The sequence below is a fragment of the Taudactylus pleione genome, unplaced genomic scaffold (genome assembly GCF_031769625.1).
Source record: "Taudactylus pleione unplaced genomic scaffold, aTauple2 ptg000244l, whole genome shotgun sequence".
NCBI classification, from domain to species: Eukaryota; Metazoa; Chordata; class Amphibia; order Anura; family Myobatrachidae; genus Taudactylus; species Taudactylus pleione.
Window position 1 is genome coordinate 7,412,165 of NW_028284646.1, and position 24,209 is coordinate 7,436,373.

At 37.7% G+C, this 24,209-nt stretch overlaps 1 protein-coding gene across 1 annotated transcript in view; it reads left to right on the top strand.

Moving 5' to 3' along the window:
* Nucleotides 1–24,209, top strand: part of CSMD1 (CUB and Sushi multiple domains 1) — a 1,974,400-nt gene that overhangs the window by 1,662,776 nt on the left and 287,415 nt on the right. Inside the window, exons 34-37 of the mRNA XM_088479751.1 lie at nucleotides 8,998–9,201; nucleotides 13,935–14,059; nucleotides 16,166–16,262; nucleotides 19,942–20,046. Coding sequence (XP_088335877.1) covers nucleotides 8,998–9,201; nucleotides 13,935–14,059; nucleotides 16,166–16,262; nucleotides 19,942–20,046 — 531 coding nt within the window. The remainder of the gene's footprint in view (nucleotides 1–8,997; nucleotides 9,202–13,934; nucleotides 14,060–16,165; nucleotides 16,263–19,941; nucleotides 20,047–24,209) is intronic.

Consider the following 24,209-nt stretch of genomic DNA (forward strand, 5'->3'; position numbering starts at 1 on the left):
TTATGTCCGGGGTGTGTGGAGAATTGTAGTCTATGTCCTGAGGGGTGAGTTAATAGGGCTGGTATTGTAAGTCTTTATGTGGGGAGAAATAGTATTGTATATCTCGGGGGTTGGTTGGCAGGTTAGCATATGTCTCTGATGTGGGGGGAATGAGAGGAAAAGTAGTGTATGTCCTTAAGAGTGGTGAATCTGCAGTGTATTTCTTATGAAGGTGGAGGAATGGTAGTTAATGGGCGGGGAGTGATGTGTCCCAGGGGTATGGTGGGGGAGGCAATGGTAGGGTATGTCCCAGTACAGAGGTGGTGGTTTGGGGCAGTAGTATATGTCCTGGGGGAAGATAGCATGGCAGGAAATTTATGTTCAGGGGGAGTGGGTTAGCCTATGTCAGTGGGGGGGGGCACACACCCTTTGACATGCGCCTGAGCACACCTATGCAAGATTTAGTGACTTTGGTATTTACAGTTACTTTAAAATTAAAATGAACAGATCAGAAGACCTCACAGTAAATGAAAACTCAATACCTGTAACTGCTTGTTTGGATGAGAACTGTTTTTCCCCTGGTATTGCAATGGAATTCATTTTCTAGTACATTCCACCTGCTAGGAATCTATGGGGTCTATTTACTAAGCTGTGTTAGGAGATAAAGTGATCGGTGATTAGGTACTGTACCAGCCAATCAGCTCCTAACTGCCATTTTTCAAACACAGCCTGTGACATGGCAGTTAGGAGCTGATTAGCTGGTACCTTAACACTGTTCACTTTATCTCCTAACACAGCTTAGTAAATAGACCACTATGATCCTTATGACATGCAAACTGTCTTCATGGATTGCAATTAAATAAACTGCAAACATTTTTCACAAACAAATTGTATAGCCATCCTCTAAAAATGGCCACATGATCATATCGGCTCTAATCTGTTATGTGCACCTTCCACCATATTATCTGTGACTGAAATTTGCAATCTTTCAATCATGACAGGCATCTGTCAATCTGCCATTGAACATGCAAAAATAATTTTCATTTAGAAAAAAATCTTAATTTGAACCCTTATTTGAATTACTATCACTTTTTCTACTCCTATTTGCTATCAAACTCTTTTCCACAGTGAATACAACAGACTGGTAGTCTTGCTTTTTTCCCCTGATATAGAGTGACCTTGGACTATTCACACACATTTTGGCAACATAAGCTGTGCCCTTTCAAGTTGTGCAATACCTCAGCAATCCTCACACACCATGCTTCCAAACTTATTACCCTTATCATTAACTCCTTCTCATTAGTCTTCTACTTGAACTTGTATCTCCTGTTAAATCAATTTTAAATTATGCTACCTGACTCATACAACCATTTAAATTGTCATCTACTCTCCTCTTTCAATTTTTATATTAGCTCACATTATCGTCCAGAAAGTTGTTGATGCTAGTTCACATTACATGTGCTTGCACTATACACCCATCAGCCATACCATTAAAACCACTGACAGGTGAAGTGCATAACATTATTTATCTCATTACAATGGCACCTGTCAAAGAGTGGGTTATATTAGGCAGCAAATGATCATTCATTTCTTGAAGTTAATGTGTTGGAAGCAAGAAAAATGAGCAACTTGACAAGTGACAAATTGTGATGGCAAGATGCCTGTGTCAGAGCATCTCCAAAACAGACAACCTTGTGGGGTGTTCCCAGTATTTTAGTGGTTAGTACCTACCAAAGTGGTCCAAGGAACCACCACTATTGCTGCCACTGCTGGCCATAGTGACAAACTGATTTGACTACTACTAAAGTCATGTTGTAGCTTTGGATGCTCCATCTGGTTGATGTGCATGCTTGGCCTTAGAGACTTTCTCATGCACTGTCTGGCTAAGCACATAGAACTATGAATCACATTAATGCTATAGGTTGTGAAACTGGGGCTCAACAGATCGTTGGAGGGGTGAGTTTGCATAACACCTCTCCAGCAATTGTTATTTTGATATATTGTGGTGCTAAGTCATCCTAAATATCTGCAATAATGCAGGATGCCTCTTAGAACTAAGATAAGGGACATCTTCAGACATCTCCCCCTAAATATGTTACAAGGGAGAGGAACAGTTTGTTCTCACTACATGCGATGGTCACACCCTTCAGGCACACATGCTTTTGCCCTTCTTGACACTTTTTAATAATTAGAGACAAAATTTTTGTCTGCAATAAATATTGAATCATCCCTGACTGTTACATTTGTTTTTATAAGATATTTATCAAATATTTTGCCCTTTAAAGGGTTATCTTTACAACATTTATGAATTCTGAAACAGAATGATTACAGTGGAAAGCGCTCAGGGACTGATTGAGCTTTGGAAATAGGGTGAGAAACAGCACCTAAGTGATCATCTTGGTGGAACCATGCTGCACTGCAGGTCGGGTAGATGCAAAATGTGCAGAGAAATTTAGATTTGAGAGGAATGTGTCCAAACTAACATCTAAATTGCAGTGTAAAGATAAAGCTGTGCAGTATTTGTGGGCTGCATGCCAAATCAGCCAGTATTTACCCTACATGCAAAATAAAATGTATGTATTTGTACACCTTGCTTTGCAACATGGTTTGTCCTGGTTCACAGTTAAGTGCTCTTTCTCACTCTATTCCCAATGCTGAATCAGGCCCTCCGTTCCTCCAAAATGATTTACTCAACTAATTACTGTAGTTAATATTGAAACAATAAACTTTCTTTTTACTAAAACACTTTGTTTTCTTTTCTTAATCCCTTTTGTACATTTTCACTGTGGCTATATAGTAAAAAGATAGTAGGATACATATGTTGTGATTGTCAAAATGGAAATACTTTTGTGTTTTAAAAAATAAACTGTAGTTCTTAGGAGTATAACATGTAATGTATGAAATGCAATTAAGTGAAAAAATTATTTCTCCTATGGAGTTGAGTTAATCTTAATTAGTGCTAACTTGAGTTGAATTAAGGTTTATTTTGCGTTAAAACAAATGTATGAAGTACTTGATATTAGACTTTTAGTTATCTCTATACCATTGTAGTATCTACCATTGTTAAAACCTATACATCTTTAAGAATACTTTATCCTAAATTTAAAGTACTGCAACTTTAACAGCTCCAAACTAATTTTGTTTATTAGATACTATTGTAGTTGTGCCTTTACATCTGCCAGCACTATTCTTCCTTTTATCTGATTTTTAGACATTTTAACTGTACTATTCCTGTATCTCACTCTTATCACTACTACTGCTGCTCCCCCTCACAATCCCTCATCTACACTATGTCTCTCTTTTCTTCTGTTCTCCATCACTCAGCAGCTACATAACATTCTCCTCTACCACCAGTTCCCATCTCTTTCCTCCCTCCATAGTCCACCTTTTCTCCCCCTCCTTCCTCTCCTCTGTCTCCCTTCATCCCATCCAGTACTCTCCACCATATCTCCCACAACTCCATTATTATTTACTCCTATTCCACCATGGTCCTGCTATTCCACCACTAAGCCCTGTACCCTCCCTTTTCTCCTACCTCTCCTCTTCTCCATCCACACCACACTAAACCTCCACCTTGCACACCACCTGCTGTCACCCTTCCTCATTTTGAAGCCCACCACATATCCACACTATCCTTATCCCCCTGTGCTAAATCAATCTCAACCCCACACTACAGGAACCCTAACAAAATCCTTCTTCTCTCTTCTCCTAACTCTGTCCCTCTCTCCTGTGTTCTCCAGAAAGTCAGTTCTGTCTATAATCAACTGGTCTCCATCCATGACAGTTTAATCTCCAGCTCCTTGAATCTCCAAGCCATTACCAAATCCTGGATTTACCCATCTGACACAGCAGCTATCTCCTTTAGGGGCCTCACATTCTTTCACACTCCCTGGCCTGGAGGTTGCCACTGTGTTGAAGTACTTCTATCATCTGGTCACTCCCACCAACTCTTACATACTAAACTCTCCATTTCATTCTTTCCATTCAATGCTCATAACATTCGCTTCTTCCAACTTCTTCGAGTAGCTACCTTTTTTCGTCCTCCTGGCCTTATCTCAAAATTCCTTGATAACTTTGCTTCCTAGCTCCTAATCTTCAAATGGGCTCTCAAGATCCCTTTCTTCCTCAAAGCTTTCCAGTGCTCATCCTAATTCACTACTCCATGTTCCTTCCTCACAGTGGTGGATCTAGACTTTACTGTTAGGAGATGGGTGGTTTAAGAATTAATAGAAACTCCTCTCCTCTCTATTCATTTGAAAGGCTCCCCCAACCCATCATGTGCACAAGACCCTCCCCCCAACCCCACTGATATACCTCAAAAAGACTGACAGCACTCTTCTGAAAAAGTGACAGGCAGGACCAGATCCTCTCAAATAATAATTTGGTGCACAAAGGCTCCCCCCAGCCCCATGTGTGCACCAGACCCCCTTCCCCAAACCCCACTGATATGCTCCACAAAGACATACTCACAGAACTGTGGTCGAGGCAGAAGAAGACTCAACCACATTGTCAGCCCACACATCCCATGCAAGGAGGACAGGGGTTGCCAGCTGCAGAAGTGGTTATTACCTCAGCTGGTGTGCCCACCCACCCCCTCCGTGCCATGCACTCCCTCCACACTGCCCACGGTTCTGCCAACCCAGACACATCTTGTGACTGTGTCAGTGTCACATAAAAGACCCATGCGCTGGTGCTGCACCACAGCTGCCTGCACAGCTACACTGTTGACAGGCAGCAGCACCAGCAGCTAAGCCCGGCTGGCTGACACTAGTCATGTAATTAAGTGGGCTGGGTTTTTAAGAATCTGGGCTATGTGTACGGGGGCGATTGCCCTTATCCCCCCTGGATCTGCCAGTGCTTCCTCGCAATCCAGCCCATTTGTGTCACCCCTGTTTGTTGACAAGTATAACTAAAGGATGACTTTCTGTAGTAAACATTTGTACAGTTTGATGTATTTGGGGTTAATTCAATTAGCCGCGTTGATCTCGCCGGCGCGTGTCTTTGGGTCAATGGCCGCATTTTACGGCAGCCCGAATTTGCAGAAGTATGTTCGCAGACCCTTAGGGCTGCGAGCAAAATTCCATGAATTTGGGCTCAGGGCGGGTGCAAAGGGTGCGAGATGCCAGTCTGTTGTTGGCGTCTTAACGCCGCTGCAATGGCAACTCGCACCCTTCGCGGCTAATTGGATTGACCCCTTTTATGTTGTGTGTAGTAATTCTCCAATCTGGAAATAATAAGGATGATGGGAGTATTTGGTTTATATCCTGTTTCTTAATGCAATCCATCTATTACATTTTGATCATTCAGAATCACTTCTATAGGGACCACAATGATGATTAAGATAAAAACCATATATACAAAAAAAGATATGTGTGGCTAGCATGTGAAGTTGTAAATGGCAAAAAAGTTTTAGCAATCTATGATAATTACTCTATAGCCATTTTGCAATGCTCATAAGTTCCTTTTTTTAATAAGCAACTTTTCCTAAGATTGTTATACCATATAAATAGTTAATACAGATACAAGTTATTATGGCTTTTTATCTATTAAAATAGAGGCTTTCTTAAGCTTTAGGAATTGGCTTGCTGTTGTTGTTGAACAGTGTATGTTCGCTGAATAAACACACTAATCTAACCTGCAAAGTCAATCATTTTATTTAGCACTCTATATTTCTAGTTGACCTTATTCTATGTTCACTTTCCACTGGGCTGATTTCAATTTTGTTTCACAGCAGTGTGAAACATTTACTAAAGGATGTAAAATAATTACAGGAGCAAATTGTATTCCTATTGAACAATGGTTCAGTCTTAGTGATCACTTTGCCCAAAAAGGGACAAAATAAATCTTATAATCCAGACTCGATCATCTTTATTGGTAAAGTACAAAAAAGCAGTAATGATTTAATGTCATTAACAAATGCTTATTTCACAACAAAATAAATCAATTACAGACACAAAGGAACAACTGTATGTGTTTTAATAAGATGTCTTCTCTCAATTTATAATAACAGGTGCCATGTAAAACTGGAACAAATATTGTTAAGTATATAACAAATAAATCATATTGGTCCTGATTCATTACCAATTGCAACTGTGATTACGCACACAGACGGACGATTGTTGCATTCTGTACATTCGTGTGCATTGTAGTGCGCGAAGGTCTCACTGCGATCAGACTGTAATTGCAGTAACTACGCAGACACATCGCAGAGTGATTGACAGGAAGTGACCATTAGGGGGTGGTCACTGAAATGCAGACATGCCAGTGCATTTGAATGCCTTTACAGGGGCGTGCATAAATTAGCCACTGCAATGCCGTACGCAGATTGGCCTTTCACTGCTTGCACTGAGGTTAACAATTTCTGAGAAAGGTCTGACTTTGTGCAAGTGTGCATGAGGCTGCAATGGAACTCAATGTTATCGATGATTTTGCAGACTTGCAAAGTATTACGGATGTGAGTAAGGTGAAGTGGGCATCCTTGTGTTAGGCTGCAACAGTATTGCGATTGCAAACATTAGCATATTTTCACAGTGGGACTGCGTGGGTAATCGCAGCTGTGATTGCAATAGCTATCCATAATGCATCAGGCCCATTGTTAAGTGAATAACAAATAAATCATGTTTCAGTATAAAGTGGAATAAAAATCTGCAAGGATGCAGCTACAGTACGATGCTAATAAGATGCTACATTTAGAAATAAGTACGAAAGTCCGGGAATCATTACCCATGGCGGAGCATCTCAGTTACACTATGTATCTTGCACTGTATGATGCAAAAAGGATAGGTGTACTGTATGATGTCACATATGAAGGTGCAATATGATGTCATGACACACACAAATGCGCATGTACTCAATACATAGATGCCCATGGAGATGTTATTGCAGGTATGTGTACACAGATACTGTATACCACATTTGTGTGTGGTCATGACCCCGAGAAGGTCACACACTCTTACTGCACTTGGCCTATTTTTCAGAGCCCCCTTCCTGGCCATCCATGTACAAATGTAAATGGCAGATTCATGCAAATATACATGGATGCATATGCATGTGCCTACTGTTCTGGGTACGGCACACGCAAGCCACACTATGCCAGCTGGCATAGTACTCACTTGGCATCAGGCCCAGTATGTTTTCTTTTAAGTCAAAAAGAAACTTTTATATTTTATTTTGAGTGTAGATGAGCAATCACTGTTATATCTCTATTGCTGTGCAGTTGATTGAAACAAAATTGCAGTACAGACTGCAATCATAGGTCCCAACGGAAATTTTTTAACACAGGAGTTTGGAAGATACAAGAAGAAGAAGTGTTTATTCTGAGCCTGAACTTCTGCCATTAAGCACACCAGGCGAATATTCCTGTTACAAAGCACAAAAAAAGGAAGAAGAAAAAAAAAAGAAAAACCATCAAGCACTGGATTTGCAAGAAATCAACTGACTCCTAAAGCTTTTCATTCTTGCACTGCATAAGTTATAAATATGGAACCAATTACACTGAATTTTATTAAATGGTAATGATCAATGTTAAAAGTTGATAAAAAAAGCTTACAATTTGTATTTTCAGCATGTTGCCACTGTTTGATTATTGCAGAAAAATCTACTTGAATTCACCTACTTATCAGATGCTTCTACTTCAGCAGCATCACAAATCAATGTCTTTCCTCACACCAGAAACAAGCTATTATTTACTATGGATCAAAGTCATGCAATGTACTAGAGACACCACAGCAGTGTCTCCATAGCAATAGAGGTTGCAACATGCCAGCACATTTGCCTACTATGCATGTCCGAGACCTGAAGTGCCCTCAAAAGGACAGAGAAGGGTCCTCAACTCTTGGTACATCAAGGGGCATGCTTCAAGTGGCAAATAAAATAAAGTAATTGAAACATAAAAAAGCTTTTCAACAGTGCTGTAACAGATAAATGTGTCATGACGTGCAGAGGGGGCTGGACCAGTAGTACCAGTAAGTGCAGTGCTGACCAGAGTGTCCTGTGCAGTCAGTGGAGGCAGAGCCTTTCCTATCAATAATAATAATAATAATTCAAATATGTGTGTAAATCCTGGCTCTGATACTAGCCAGTGCCTCACCAGCCCCTGACCTCACTGCATGCCACTGGTCCTGAGGACGCTCCTATTGACTGTACAGGCTGCAGGATACCTGTCTGGAACATCTAAGAGATGATCTGGTGGCAGTACAGCAGAGATCCTGGCTTCAAGGTGCCATTCCAGGCACTCTGCTAGCCAAAAGCAATGACAATGGGGTGGCAATGGTGCTGTTCACAGAGCCCTTTGACCCGGTTCAGGAGCTTCTTTTTCGGTGGGGAGATAAATGGGTATTTGCTGCCTGGCTCGGTCCCTTCTACAGCATTTCACTAGATTTCTTCCTCAGTATGGCCAACAGGGATCATGCACGTGTTCTCTGGCTCCACTGCACTTGTGCTAGATGGACACTATAGTCTGTTAAATAATATATTATTTCTCTCCACCTTGTTTGTTTTTTAGATTATATTTCTATTCTAATGTAAAGCATAAACTGAGGAATTATTACTAAATCACACAGAGTATATTGATGAAACTGTTACTGGTATGATATTTAGCATCCAAAATGGCAGAAACCTTTCTAGATTTGCAGTAATTAAATGACATATAAAATGCTCCTGTATCTATTCCTGATGGATTAGCGCCACTGCAAGTGGGTGTCTCAGTATGAACAGAATCAGTTGCGGCACTAGAATAAAGATTCAGAAGCTGCTGCTGCAATAAGATGTAGCTGCTTCTGACTCCACCTTAGAATCACGCCCTATGTCTGCACTACTGCACATACGACAATATGACATTATCACTGAGCTGCAATTACTGTATACTGTAATTATTATTATTTTTACATGCCCTGTATGATGAGTTGCTGGATAATAGATCTGTCATGTATTTTTCTTATGTCTTCCAATATTACATCAAGTTTATGTCAATGTGCTTGCTACAGCACATAATATTTTCCCTTTTGTTCCATTATATAGCGGTTCCACGTACTAGTGATACGCAATGCAGCTCTGTTCCTGAACCCAGATATGGCAGAAGAATTGGCTCTGAATTTTCAGCAGGTTCCGTCATCCGATTTGAATGCAACCCTGGCTACTTACTTCAAGGGTCTAAAGCTATTCATTGTCAGAGGGTACCAAATGCTTTAGCACAATGGAATGATACTGTGCCCAGTTGTATAGGTATATTCATTTCTTATGACACATTTTATAATTGAAATCCTGCAATGTATTAATTTCACTTTGTGCAGCCTTTAATTAGTTTGAGATTGTACGAACTATTGCAAAAGAATTATCATTGTCTATTACAACCAAATAAATCTGCTTAAATAATATTATATAGTGCAAATGATTTAGCAGTCATCCCGTTTTGCTAGAAAATGATAAGCACTAAATTAGATACTGTATATTAAGCTCTGACTATATAAATTTTCAGATATTGTACAAATGAATTCAAAGTGCTCTAGACTGCATGCCTTTATTCAGATAATGTAACCAAGCAGCTTCAGAAAAGAATGTCAATGTTTTCTTTTCATGATGAAATCACCTCTGCAAATGACTTATCTAGAGTGTTCAGTTGGCACATATTAATAAAGGCAGATTAGTCCTCTATTGATCTTTTCATTAGTGGGTCCAAAGTACTTGCAATGGACAAGCGGCTTCAAGAAAGAAGCTTGGACTCAACAACTTTATGACATCAATATGAAATCCTTTGTTCATCGTGGGCAGTAAAGGATTATTTAAATTTGATAACAGAACATCTTATAAATAGTGAAGACTAGCTCCAAAGTGCTTCAGTATAATTAAGCAGTTACATGAAAAAGAAAAGGTGCAGTATTTTATTACAAATAAAGATAGTTATAAAACATTAAAGGGGAAGTACACCTTTGTATAACCCTGCTAATTTGGCACACCTCCCTTCATACTCCCATTTGGTGGGAATCCTCCTCAATGACCCACACTATTACCAGATTGCAGATGTGTTGTCTTACTGAAAGCCAGGAGAGCAGATCATTCTCAGTGTTGATATGCTGCTATCAAGAATTGGACACAAGATACAAACTCCCGCTCATTATGGACTTAGTGAACAAAGCTTCTGAATGTACACAAGCAGCTTATACATTCATGAGTAGCACTTGCTTCACACCTACTGCCTCAGCTGCTTTAACAGCTAGGACAAAACGGCTCTCTATTCTTACTGTACTACCAAAGTGGTATACTGGAGGTTTTTTGTCTCTATAGTAATTTTATATTAATATATGAAACAGCAAGAATCATACTTGTTTCATTTACATTTCAATATAGTACTCGCCTTGCATAACCTTAATTTCAACCTTGAAGTTCTAAAATTTAATTGTGGATTAGGTAAATTTTTTACTTAGAAAATAAGTTACTGATTCTGGAGTGATCCTACAACTGTGTTTCGGGTTTGCTACTGTTAAAGATGTGTATGCCAGACTCTACTGATATGGAGTGATTAAAAAACATTTTGGAATTCTACAGCAGTTAAAGAGCCACAGCTCAAAGCCATTGATGTGGACAAACATTGTTCCCCTGCCATTGATGACAAAACCATTGACCTTCAAACTTGAACCATATCTGTTTGCTAAACACCAATGGTGGATGGAAAACCCTGAAATTGATCACTTGTAAGCTGTGTGACAAACAGTGTTCTGTAATTAAATGTTGCTGGCTTATTTGTGTACCAGTGACATAGCCATATATGAATCATATAGGTAGTCTGTAGCTGCATGAAAAACTACATGGGTGGTTGAATTCTGGCCCAAAACTCTCAATGGGGGTCTCACTCATGGGCACATGCCACCCACTGTAGTAGTTTTTCTAATCTCTTTTCAAAATATAATGTGCATACTAAGACTAACGTTGACCTCTTTGCCTGTGCTCTTTCTGATTTCATGTGGGCACCATATATGGTTCATAGTGTACATTTTGGTGACAAAATGTACACTATGAACCATATATTTTGCCCAGCTTTAAAACCATCACATATATTTTAAAACTGTGTATGTCAAATCTTACTCATCATATGCAGCAAAGTGCCACAAGAAAAAAAAATGACCTTCTCAGTAGCACTAAGCACCATTGGGAAGTCCAGAGCAGTGATGTCAGTTGAAAGTTAAAAAAAAATGAATACCACAGTGATGTCATCTTAAATAAAATAAAAACACTAATGCCAGAGAAAAGAGAGGGATTTTAAGTCCTCTATCTCCCCTGCCTTGGCACCTAGAGAGATGGGGATGCCCTAATTTGAAAGATGAGAGTATTCTCTTTCAAATTACCCCAATAGAAGTTTGGTAATCAGTGTACATTGTGCCCTATCTCACCCATACTGTGCTGCACACATGTGGGGTCATGTTTGTGTGAAAGAGGGGCATCTCCTTCTTCAAACTATATACACACTCAGTAGTTATTGTATAATGACCACCAGACAATGAGCTAAACAATGTACACAAAATTAATTTCACACATGGGGGATCTAAATCCCATATCTCCCCCATAATCTGTCCAATTAAAAAGAGATCCATAGTTAAGTGCAGTAGGTTTCCTCTTTTATACAATGGTAGGCCCTGTTGGGCTGCAATATTATACCTACACATGGTTAACATAAATTAATATGGAATAAATAAAAAAAAACCTACACATACAATCCCTCTGGTTGCAATTTTGGAATGGTAAATTAATGCTTCAACAACCAGAAAGTACTCAATTGTGATGCTTATGCAAACATTGGCACTTGTTCACTTTCTTAAAATTTCAATAAAAAATGCTATTTTTACCATGTTAAATTTTATGTGTTGGAATGAGCAAAAAGACTGAAAATACAAAGTCTTCTGAAAACCCCCCACAATACTGTATATAATATGTATAGGTACTGGCTTTAAAAAAATCACTGATACTGATGTTGAAACGTGAGGAGCTCAAACATCAGAAAATGGCTTTAGGTGAGGGAACCCTCAGCAGTTAAGGGATTAGTTTAATTTACCAATACAACCATTTCACTACACAAATATGACAAATCACCAATGTAGTTAGAGCTCTAAAATGTTCAAATACATAAAATACAATTTAAATACCCCATGACTCTCAAGATAAATTTAATACATGAATTAGCTTTGGACAAACACTGTTTTAGGATTAAGAAAAAAAGTTTAACTTAAACTTAGATGCCCTGTGCATCTGCATACTGTTCAGTTAGTAAATAACGGTTATTGAGGCTTAAATCGTGCAGGGGAGAGACTATGAAGAAATGTAACACATTGATTGTCAACTTGTTCAAATCCATGGAAAGATGGACTTTTCTGAATTAAATTGTGTGTTGTGTATAAAGTTTATGTGATGAAAGTTTGTTTCTACAATTGTTTTGCTTTTAATACATTCTTACTGTTTTGCCCTACTACTGTACATAAACAATAAAGAGTCTTGATAAACAAAATTATTTGGATTCTAAAAATATTATACTGTAGCTTAGTAAATCTCTCCATCTATAGCAAAATAAAAATCTGTATTAAAACAGACACATCAAAGATAAGTATATGGAATCTATACATGGAGAGTTTCATCCACTGTATGATGTTTGTCTTTTGATGGTCCTTCCAACACATATAATTTGTAGAGAGAGAATCAATATATTTTAAATCCTTGTACGATTGCCCAAAGGTCAAATCAATATTAATAAAGCAAAAACACGAGAGAATACAATGAGTTTATCATTAAATGTTGCAGCTAAATGACAAGTTGTTATGTAGAAAGAGACATATTGAGGCTTTGGCAAATTATTTAACAGAAAAGATGAGCTACTGTAAACTCTGAATTTTCTTTATTGTTACTAAATTGACAATAAAAGAGTTTAGGGGATGAAACATCTTGGACGTGACAGAGATAATATGTCCAGTAAGATTTTAGAATGAGATCTGGAATTTTCCATGTTTAACTTTGTTTGGCAGTCTATTTTCCAAATGCACAAGTATACAATATTTACTTATTATGTGCCACCTCAGAATGTAATCAGAAAATATAATGATAACTGTCTTGCCCAAACTGGATACAGCATGCAACTGTATTGGAATCATATTTGCTCACCAACTTTCACCCTATGGTTCCTCATCTCAAGACAACTATCCCTTCAAAACTGTGCATGCACATGTGGTATAATTACTAATTGTGCTATACAAAAGAGTAAATACAATACAAATCAGTAGTTGTACAAACTAAATTGTCTAATAACTCCCACCTGTTTTTCTTATTAGATTATACACCATTCAACCAGCAAAAATAAACAAGCATTAAAAGATAGACAGAACCTATCCTAGGCCTTTCTAGTACAGAAACTCATGACTGAATTACATAAATATACCAGCAATAAATATTGTCATCAACGTATTCTTTGCTCTATATATAAATATACTTTTAAGATTTTTCACAACTTAATTCTGACTTTACAACAGCACCAAAATAACAGACATTGGTTAAATATACACAGACTACAGTAATCCACTCCCCTTCAAAATAAAATAAAAATTATAAAACAAAAACGTACAAAATAAAATCTTACAATACAATATGTGAATTATTGTAGGCCTATTTTAAATAATAAATATGTATGAAGCTAAACTAAGGTGAAAAAAATAACTACATGTGAGGGTTTAGTGATAGTATAATGTTTACAGGCTATATCAGTTGTGTCAAATATCAATAGCAAACACTCTCCATGGACAATACAGTATTGGTGGTAATACATTAAAAAAATATGGACAAAACCAAATTTTAATTCGTAATACTATAATTGACAACTTTAGTTATGTAATTACTGTATTTTTAGTTTTGGGAATTTTTTCGAAATAGTCAGTTTCATTTATAGTACATTTTACTAATTTTTTTTCATTCATCTTGTTCAGTTCCATGTAGTGGAAATTTTACTGAGAGGAGAGGAACAATATTATCCCCTGGTTTCCCTGAGCCTTATGGTAATAGTTTAAACTGTATTTGGAAAATTATAGTGACTGAAGGATCAGGAATTCAGGCAAGTAAATCTTTTTTTTTAACTTTCCAATTGAAAATTATGTTTTTTTCTGCAGTGTTCATGACTGTAAATTTAACCATAAAATATCCTAAAGGATGGGAATCTTAACACCAAATAAATACAATACTATCATTTATACAGTAATTACAAAGTAATCCATGTACTGTAGGTTAATTTTTGAAAACGATCATGAATTCTAGTAAATGTAATAAAATTACCTAGCCAAGCATTACTGTTTTATTTTGTCACTGAATATTAGTGAGTACGGCCCTAACTGTGTGGAGTTTGTATATTCTCCCTGTGCTTGCGTGGGTTTCCTCCGGGTTCTCCGGTTTCCTCCCACACTGCAAAATTATACTGGTAGGTTAATTGGCTCCAACCATAAATTAACCCTAGTGTGTTTGTGTGTGAGCATGTGATAGGCTATATAGATTGTAAGCTCCAATGGGGCAGGGACTGATGTGAATGGCCAAATATTCTCTGTAAAGAGCTGTGGAATATGTGAGCGCTATATAAATAACTGGTAATAAATAAATGAAATAAATAGTGCAGCTAGGGAATGGTACTGAACACTATGACTTGCTCCTTTCTTGGTTTAATAAATGTATTAATGGTGAGTGATAATGGAGATGGATTAATAATCACATTTTAAGTAAATAATTTCAAAATCTACAATTTTTCTTAGTTTTTTTTTCTCCATAATGCTCTTAATTGTTTAAAGCCTCACATTTAGACATATTGGGCTGGACAAGTCCAACTTTCTATATGCAGCAGTCAATTGCATATTTAACAATATGTTGCACATTATTCACAAACTTAACACTCTATGCTGGCCACAATCATCTTTCCAATACAACAGTTTACTGCTGCTGCTAGTTATCTTCTATTCCCTCATTTAGCTGACTGCTTGGGTTGACTTCTGTGGTTTGAGTATGATCACATGCATAAGATATTCTGACTGCATTTACCAACATTTATTAAATCCCATGGGTATGGGGAAGAGGGAGAGAAAAGGTTACAGTGCACTGGAATTACATGGTAAATATGGATCAACGGAATTAATTAAATAGGACTGTTCATATATATATATATATATATATATATATATATATATACACAGTATATCTCCATAATAGGAGCATAACTTATAGTGGAGGTGCTCCCTGAGAGTATGTATTAAACAGACAAAAATTCAGGTAAAGAAAGGAGACTCTCATGTTTGGGGCACTCAGCCTGTTAGTAAAATTTTTAGTGACTATCTACAATACGTGTTAAAGATATATGTATGTAGGTAAGTATTGAATCATGCATATCAAAACAGGCTTTGGAGAAAGGAGAGTGCATCCTGGGTTGAACACATGAACCTATACAAACACATGCTAATGGAAATGTCTATATAAATGTATCAGTTGGAAATATAATAGTAGATTATGAAGCTAGCACGAGTTATCAACTGTCACTAATTACCAGGGACTATCCCAGGCAATATTCCCAATAAACACATCAATCTATTATTCAAGCGGAATTCAGCATTAGACCCTAAAAGGCTGCATTGACTGTAATTTTTATGTAAATATCTTATGATTTGTATATAGTTCACATGCATTACTAAATAACTTGATTGTATTTTACATGGTGTGAATCCTTCAGCATGCTGCAGGCAACACTAAGGTTGATGCCAGGTGGACCAAATATTTGTTGGAAAGTTTGTGGATTATCAATATCATAGTGTATTTACAGTAATTGATTTTGATAACAAAATAAAACTATTTAAAATACCTTACACATATTTTAGTTGCATTACATTGTAACAAACATGTATTTCACTAAAGTTATCTGTATATCACAAAAAAATTGCCATATATTGTTAGTAAATTATCTCTGTAAAATGAACAGATCCCCATAAGGCTGTTTACATTATATTTATACAATTGTATACACTACATTTATAAAACTTGTTTAGAAAATGTATTAACAATTTGTTATACTTAAATAAGCAACATAAAATCACTTACCTTCAATAATGTGCACAAAAATGTGAACCTATTAGTGGTATAAAATACTACATTTGATTAACTTGTTTTTAATGGCAACTTTCTTTGACAGATACAAGTTTTAAGTTTTGCAACAGAACACAACTGGGATTCACTTGAGATATATGATGGCTCAGATATGACTGCACCAAGACTTGGGAGTTTTTCTGGTAAATCTCCTTAAACATAAACTAAAACATATGTTATATATCTGCTATTCGCCAGGTACTGTATAAGTGCAAGTGTTTTAATTGGAAATGCTCATGTTAACACTTATTTTTAGATATGTGGGGCTTGTGTAATAGCTTGCGACTTTCAGCTACTGTGGGAACTCCTGCGAGTCTTCCTATATTTTTAAATCGGAAATCATTTTAAAGGCAATAACTGCATATTGCATTTCTTTCCATCTCTGTACAAGGCCAAATCTAAGAACTTCTCAGTGTCAGAGTATCTTCCTTTCCTCAGTGTTCTTATTCTCCTGTGCTACCCAAGTTTTGTACTTCTCATTGATTTAGACCTCAACTATCCTCTTATTTGCTTATTTAGTATTATGCAGAGCTTCCCAGTGTTTCTGACCTCAGCCTTTTTAAATTATTCCTCTGTTTGCTGGTTTCGTTTGACAATTCTTCTGGTCAACCAACTTGTCACACCATTGTGCAAATCAGAGTAACGCAACCTGCAGGCTCCCTTATTGAATGCCAAACTTTGTGCTGAGGTCCCTGGTTAGATTATACCCCTCTATTCTGCCAGTGCACATTTTGTTTGGCAAAATGAAATTCATTTTAAGTTCCAAGCATGTGTCGTTTCCTAGGCTTCAGTTTTCAGTGTGCCTGATCAAGCTGTGAAAATAGTGTAATCTAAATGAATGAAGTCTGTGCCAATGTTAAAGATAATTTTAGTCTTATATGATGAAGTGTAAAAAAAGAAAACAGATACCATAGACATGTTACTACCTGACTCATGCTGTTAAACATCTGGGTGATCAACTAGAGTGAATGGTGTCATTGCTATTCCAGGAAAGTATTATGTAAATTCACCTCTTGGAGTGGAGAATGTTTTGTTTTCTACTTTCCATAGAACTATTGAAAAATGTGTCTAGCCTTGTGAGCCACAGGGTTCTTCTCAGTGCATATGTTTCTCTTCACTGTGAGTCAAGTAAACCCACAATTTCCTTCTGTATATACAAAAAGATACATGTAATGGACTTTGTCACATTCTGGCAGAACATACAGTATATTGATGTGCTTTATAGTAAATAAAAAAATCTATCCTATCCACTTAAGTATGTTATCTAATACCGTTTGTCATCCATGAGGTAAATATTACAGATCTTCAAAGTTATTAGTGATACAATTATGTGTTTCAATACAAAACAAGACTTTGAAGAAAAGTGATTTAGTATATTCATTTCCTTTATTCTTAGAAAGCTAGATTCCAGTACTTTCTAATTAAGTTATTTTCTTTTGACAATATCAGATTCTGATACAAACTATTTCTAATATCCTGCTTCACTGTTGTTGATTGATATCACATCAAATTAGTTTTATCACATGTCTGCCTGTTACCAGCTTACAAAATGCACTCATGATTGAATGTATATTTTATCATATAGCTTTGTACTGTAAAATTGAATTTCACATAGTCTTTCACTGCTCAGCTATTTATGACATGCGTGTTGTATATTCATTTTATTACACATGTAAACCATTTTTTAACATGTCTACTCTCTAATATTTTATATGTTTGCCCTAATTTCTCCATGGAATAGTTTTCCTTTTGGTCTTGACTCTTTTCTTAACTCTTGATTGTATTATCATCCTTTTTTTCTTCTTTAGTTGTGTTTGTAAGTAAGAAGCTTAATGTGGTTTAATTTAGTTTACGCCTGCTCTATGCTACAAAACATTATACTCCAGCAAATTTTCCAGGATTGTAGGAAAGGTTTATTGACTTCAGTCCTCCAGGAAATTCTTGCACAGTAACCACAATTTGAACAATTTCTGAATAACCTCAGAGCCAGTATATTGTGGTAGGAGGTGCTGTTATAGTTGGGTTATGACTGTTCGACTATCTGTGATTTCAAGGGTTTGTGATTTGCTCTCACCTAAGGAAGTATCTCCTATTTCATCTGAGTGATCCTGCTTAGGAGGTGCCATTGCCAGTTAAATTTCATTTTTCAGGGAGATGTTCACCTTCCCCAAAAAATGGTTCAGCTAACTGCTGTTAGTCCTGTCACAGCTAGACAATGGTCATCTTGTGTAGGAGGAGAAATAATTAGTGCCAATCTACTCAGTTGTCAAAGCTTTATGATATATCTACAGCTCAGGACTCACAACTATGCTGCTGATAGCATGATTTTCTATTGCATCTAGTCTACCATCTAGTCTGCTAATAGCAATGAAACCTGTTTCATGTTTGATATCATTTTCAGTACCACTATTGGTCCCTAGTCTAGCTCTTGCCATGTCATGAACACCAAACTCAGATACTGAAAGTGACTTACTTCTTGTTTTTGCTTTAGTGCCTAAACCTGACCAGCAAAATTCTAGATCAACTAACAATCTCTTTAACTGTTATGTTTCTGGAATTTAAATGTTGTTCTCCTATTTTCTTGTAGTTTCACTGTTTCCTCTGTGACTGTGAGTCACAACTGATCAAGGGTAGTTAGTGCAATCTAAAGGAATGTTCTAAAACAGGGGTTTTAGTGGGCTAATAGCTAAACTGTGGGAGGGCATGCTGGGATATGTAGTTGAAAAAGCAGCTGGAGAGCCACATGTTTAATAGCCCCATTCTAGAATCTTATTGCAAACTGGTAAAATAATCTCCAACAGCTTATCAGCTAAAGCCAATTATTTCAACTGTCCAAGTATGAAAGAACTGTGTGTTTGGTGTAGTTAACCCAGATTATAAATCTCTACCCTTACTTTATTTCCAGATAACAGTTTCCTCTCTGTGTTGCAAATACCTCAAGGTTGCTGTGAGAAAGTTATGTAGTCACCATTTTCTCTAACTACAGTAGTCTCCATGTCACAAATTTCATCACTATTCCTTTGGGCAGCTTACAAAACACAGCATAATTTTTCATTGATATAGTATCTAGGCTTCACTTTTTCCCCTGTGGATATTTCATACTGTGTTATATTTAAAATAAGATAAAGTAAAAATCCTGTCTTGGCGAGCCTTTAGAGTTCCTCAGTGTGCTTCTGGTTCTGTTTGTGATTTTCAATTTACAAATTATCAACTGCATGCAACAATCATTGTGTGAGTCATAGCAATATGAAGATTACATTTAAAAATCTGCTGTGAACATTTGTCAGAGAGTAATAGTGAGTAGCAAAAGTTGCAATGCTGCTGTGAAAGCAGAAACATCAGATTGACTTAAATGGTGTACTAATTTGAAAATCATACAGCTCAATAATGACGCTGTCACGGAAAAAAAATAGAAATGTTTATATTATAATGTACTGTTCTCAACTTCTATAAAAGTATGTATAGTTTTAAATTTACAATTGTGTCTGATACTAAGGGGTATATTTCCTAAACTACAGGTTTTTAAAAGTGGAGATGTTGCCCATAGCAACCAATCAGATTCTATATAACATTTATCTAGCACCTGCTAGAAGATAATAGCTACAATCTGATTGGTTGCTATAGGCAACATTTCCACTTCTAAAAACCTGCTCTTTAGTAAATATACCCCTAAATGTCTTTTCTTATTGAAGCAACTTGTATTTTTTTAATGGTTCATTAATATATTACATAGAAATGTCTTATTTTATTTTGTCTCCATTTTAACTAAGCATATTTTACTACAACTATATTAAGAACATAATTGTTTATCTTTGACATTAGGGACTACTGTACCAGCTTTGCTAAACAGCACATCCAATCAGCTTTGCCTGCATTTCCATACTGATATAAGTGTTTCAGCAGCTGGATTTCATCTGGAATACAAAAGTAAGTATTCACCCACCATGTTAATCTACCACTATGTACTCTCCAGGCTACTTCACCAATACTGAGCATGATCTACATTCACATGATGTACGGATTTTGTAAGAGACACATTCTGGTATAAAAATAAAGTATACTAACACACACATACTCAAAGGGCAAAGAGGTCAAAGTTTTAGAGCACTTTATTTTTACATATTTTATTGAAAGTTAAACAAGTCAAATTTAGTTAAATAACCTAAAATTGTGCAAAGGTAAGCAGTAAACTATTAGAGGCTAACAAAAGGTTTAGGTTAGCAAAAAACAAAAAAAGATACATTATGTAGATTTCAGAGTTATACAAAAAAGGACTTCTTCAGAGAATAAGTAATGGGTAAAAAACTGACATCTGTTCTGCAGCATTGAAAATGAGGTGTGCCTGACCATGAAGCACCACCAGTGGACTACTGAAGACTGAAAGATGTCACAGAGCTTGATGGAGAAGTTTCCAGGACAGGTTCAGGAGTAGGTAGTGAGGCAACAGAATGATGAAATTAATGTGGATGAAGTAGGATCTTCTCATAGATAATTCATAGAGGCACAGACACGGAGAGCTGAAGTGACAGCAGCACCAAGAGTGCTAGAACTGAGAATACCCAGAAGTGAAGAGAACTTGGGACACTGGTATGAAAAACTCGGGATGACTGGACCTGGGAATTACAGCCGAGTGGATTTGACACTGACAATAACCGGCAATATAGTCTAAGCTAGATTAGGCATGAATGTGACTTGCAGATACTGGATATAATAGCCGAGCTGGACTTCATGTAGAAGTAACCGGCTGGTTCCAAAGATAATAGCCAGGCTGTACTTGGCATAGAAGTAACCAACTAGTACCAAAGATAATAACTGAGCTGGACTTGGCATAGATGTAACCGGCTGGTACTGGAAATAATAGCCAAGCTGGACTTTGCATGGATGTAACCAGCTGGTACCGAAGGTAATTGCCGAGCTAGACTTGGCATCGATGTAACCGACTGGTGCCTGAAATAATAGCCGAGCTGGACTTGGCATGGATGGAACCGGCTGGTACCACAGAAAATGCCTGAACTGGACTTGACGTGGATGTAACCAGCTGATATCGGGGGTAATGGCTGAGCTAGGCTTGATGTAGACTTCACCAGCTGAGAAAAACAGTAGACACTTTGTAGATAAACTGCAGATGGAGATGCAGAGACATAACTAGAAGTGACGTTGCACAGGCAATGATCCTTAGTCCAGAGATCCCTTATATGCCTGTTGCTAAAATATTATAGGCTGGAATACTTCAGCTGACCTGCTGTGAGCCAGGTATTGGTTAAGGCAGTACCTGGTGATCAAGGCATCATGGCAAAGTCCTCAGCCTGGACTGACCAGGAGGCCCCTGGACCAGCCATGCTGAGCCGCAGCATGGATTCCGGAGATGACAGCCACAGGCAGAAGCTGCAGAGAGGTAAAGAAGGTGACTACTGTGAATGGGGCAGTGTGGAGCAGCGGTTGATGGCTGCAGTTGGAAGCTGTGAGATGCACAGCTGACAGCCGCGGGTGGGAGCCGGAGGATGCAGCAGCTGGCAACCGCGGGTGGGAGCCGGATGCCATGTCAGCCAATGGCCATGACCTGATTGAGGAATGTCTTATGGACTGATGATTCAAAATGTTAAATCTTTGTCTCATGACAAAGGTTTTCTCATATGGTGTTGAGTAGACAAAGTATGGTTCTTGAGTGAATGAGGTTTATTTACTAAACAGCAGCTTGTGAAAATCACTGCTTACCACTGAGTTTAATTTTAGATGCCAATAATTTTAATAACAAAACACCTCACATTTTACATTTTGAGCTTAAACATGCTGGAAAGCCTTCAGTTAGTCAATAAATCCCTTTGACACCAACTGTCAAATATAGAGGAGAAAGCATAATTTTTCTGGGGTTCTTTTGCTGGATCCTGAGTCAGTAACTTGCACAGAATGACTGGCACCAGAATTAAAAGGACTACCGAAGCATTTTGCAACACCATTCAATACCCTCTAGTCTTCCCCTACAGTAGTGTATATTCTACAGCAAGATAATGGTCCAAAACATACCTCAAGGCTATGTCATAATTACCTTTGAAGGATAGCACAAGCTGGTATGCTTTAAATCATGGATTGGCCAGTACAGTCTCCAGACTTCAACTTTATTAGGATGGTTTGGGATGATCTGGACAGAAGGGTGAAAACAAAGCATACTTACAAGTGCAACACATTTGGTGGAACTTCTGCCACAATGTCAGGAACAACTTCCCAAACAATATTTGATTGTATAAAAAATGTGACAACTGTGTTTGGCGGATATTTCTGCAAAAGTATCCAGTTGTTTATTTTTTCTTTGCTTTTATTTCAGAGTACATTGAGACATATCAATAAAAACTGAAAAAGTGGTGGTTTTATAAAACTTATGACTGGTAGTACACATACTGTATAGTTGTGTCCTCCTACAGCTCATAGCACACTATACAGGCTTCATAGTCGCTACATGAGAATAACGTAGCATGGCACATAGTGAGACTTGACAATATCCACTGCATGGAAGATTTCACCGCTGGGTGGCTAGTGCTCCACTGATTAAAACTGTAGTGCTGAATAATACAGCAGTGGATGGATATGGCACTACAGAATACAATAGAATAGTAAGCCCTGACAGGCGGGCCAATCACATACTGTACAGTACTGCAGAGTGTAAACAGTGTCTTTATTATAGTATTCAGTACTGTAGTAATTCTTCACTGCATGCTATTTTTGGCTGTGATGTACGGCACTCACACAGTGATGGAATGCCTTAGAAATTAGTAGTTGGGTTTTAGCAGCACTGTATGAAATCATCACTGAACCACAAATCTCAGCCCAGAAAGAGGTGTCTCTGGGTTACAAAATGACTATGCATTTTATGCCTCACACTTGAGGCAATGTTGGCACTACTGAACCACTAGGAGCTAATTGGTACAACATGTTGTTAATTGTTAAACATTATTAAGTGTAATTTACTGCGACACTGTAGAAAGTGGTGTGCAGCGCTCACACAGTGATGGAATGCCTTAGAAATTGGAAGTGGGCTTTTTAGCAGTGTTTTATGAAATCATCACTGAACCACAAAAACTCAGCCCAGAAAGAGGTGTCTCTGGATTACAAACGGACTCTGCATTTTATGCCACACACTTGCGGCAATGTCAGCACTACTGTGCCACCAGGAGTTTGAACAACATGTTGCTAATTGGTACACATCAGTAAGTGCCTTCACTGCGGCACTGTAGAAAGTGGTGTGTGGTGCTCACACAGTGATGGCATCTCTCTCTGGGCTGAGATTTGTAGTTCAGTGATGGTTTTATACACCACTACTAAGACCCCACTACTAAATTCTACTAAATTCTAAGACATGCCATTACCATGTGAGCACGAAACACTACTTTCTACAGTGCTGCAGTGACCAGCACTTAATTCTGTGTATCGATAAGAGTCCAGCTCCTAGCAGCACAGCAGTGCCAACATTGCCACAAGTGGTGTGTGGTGCTCACACAGTGATGGCATACCTAAAAAATTAAAGGGCACTCAATAAAGTAACAGTAAAGATATATTTTCTGCAGCACAATTGTGGCAAGTGCCTATGTTGTGATCTATAGTAAGACTATAGTATGCGTCATTGATCAGTGTGCACATGGCTTGTTCTATAGTGTTTTATACATTGAATAAGAATGTAAGGGGACACACACTGTACATAAAATTAGAGGGTTTTTTAATTTATAATTTAGTGCTAGCTGCAAATCCTGACAGGTCATACACCAAAGTAAAATAAAAGTGAATGGTGGTGGTTGTTGGGGGGACGGGCTACTGTACTACTTGAAATCATTGGTGCAGGTGATATGATCACATTACAAACTTGGTGTGCCCTCTAGGTCCCTTCCCCCAAAGCAACACCACTTTTTATAGTGCCGCAGAGACCAGCACTTAGTTCTGTGTATCGATAAGAGTCCTAGCAGCACAGCAGTGCCAAAATTGCCACAAATGTGTAGCATAAAATGCGCAGTCAATTTGTAATTTAAAGATACCTCTTTCTGGGTTAAACCTTGTAGTTCAGTAGTGGTTTTCTTTAGTGCACTTCAAACCCAACTGTTCAT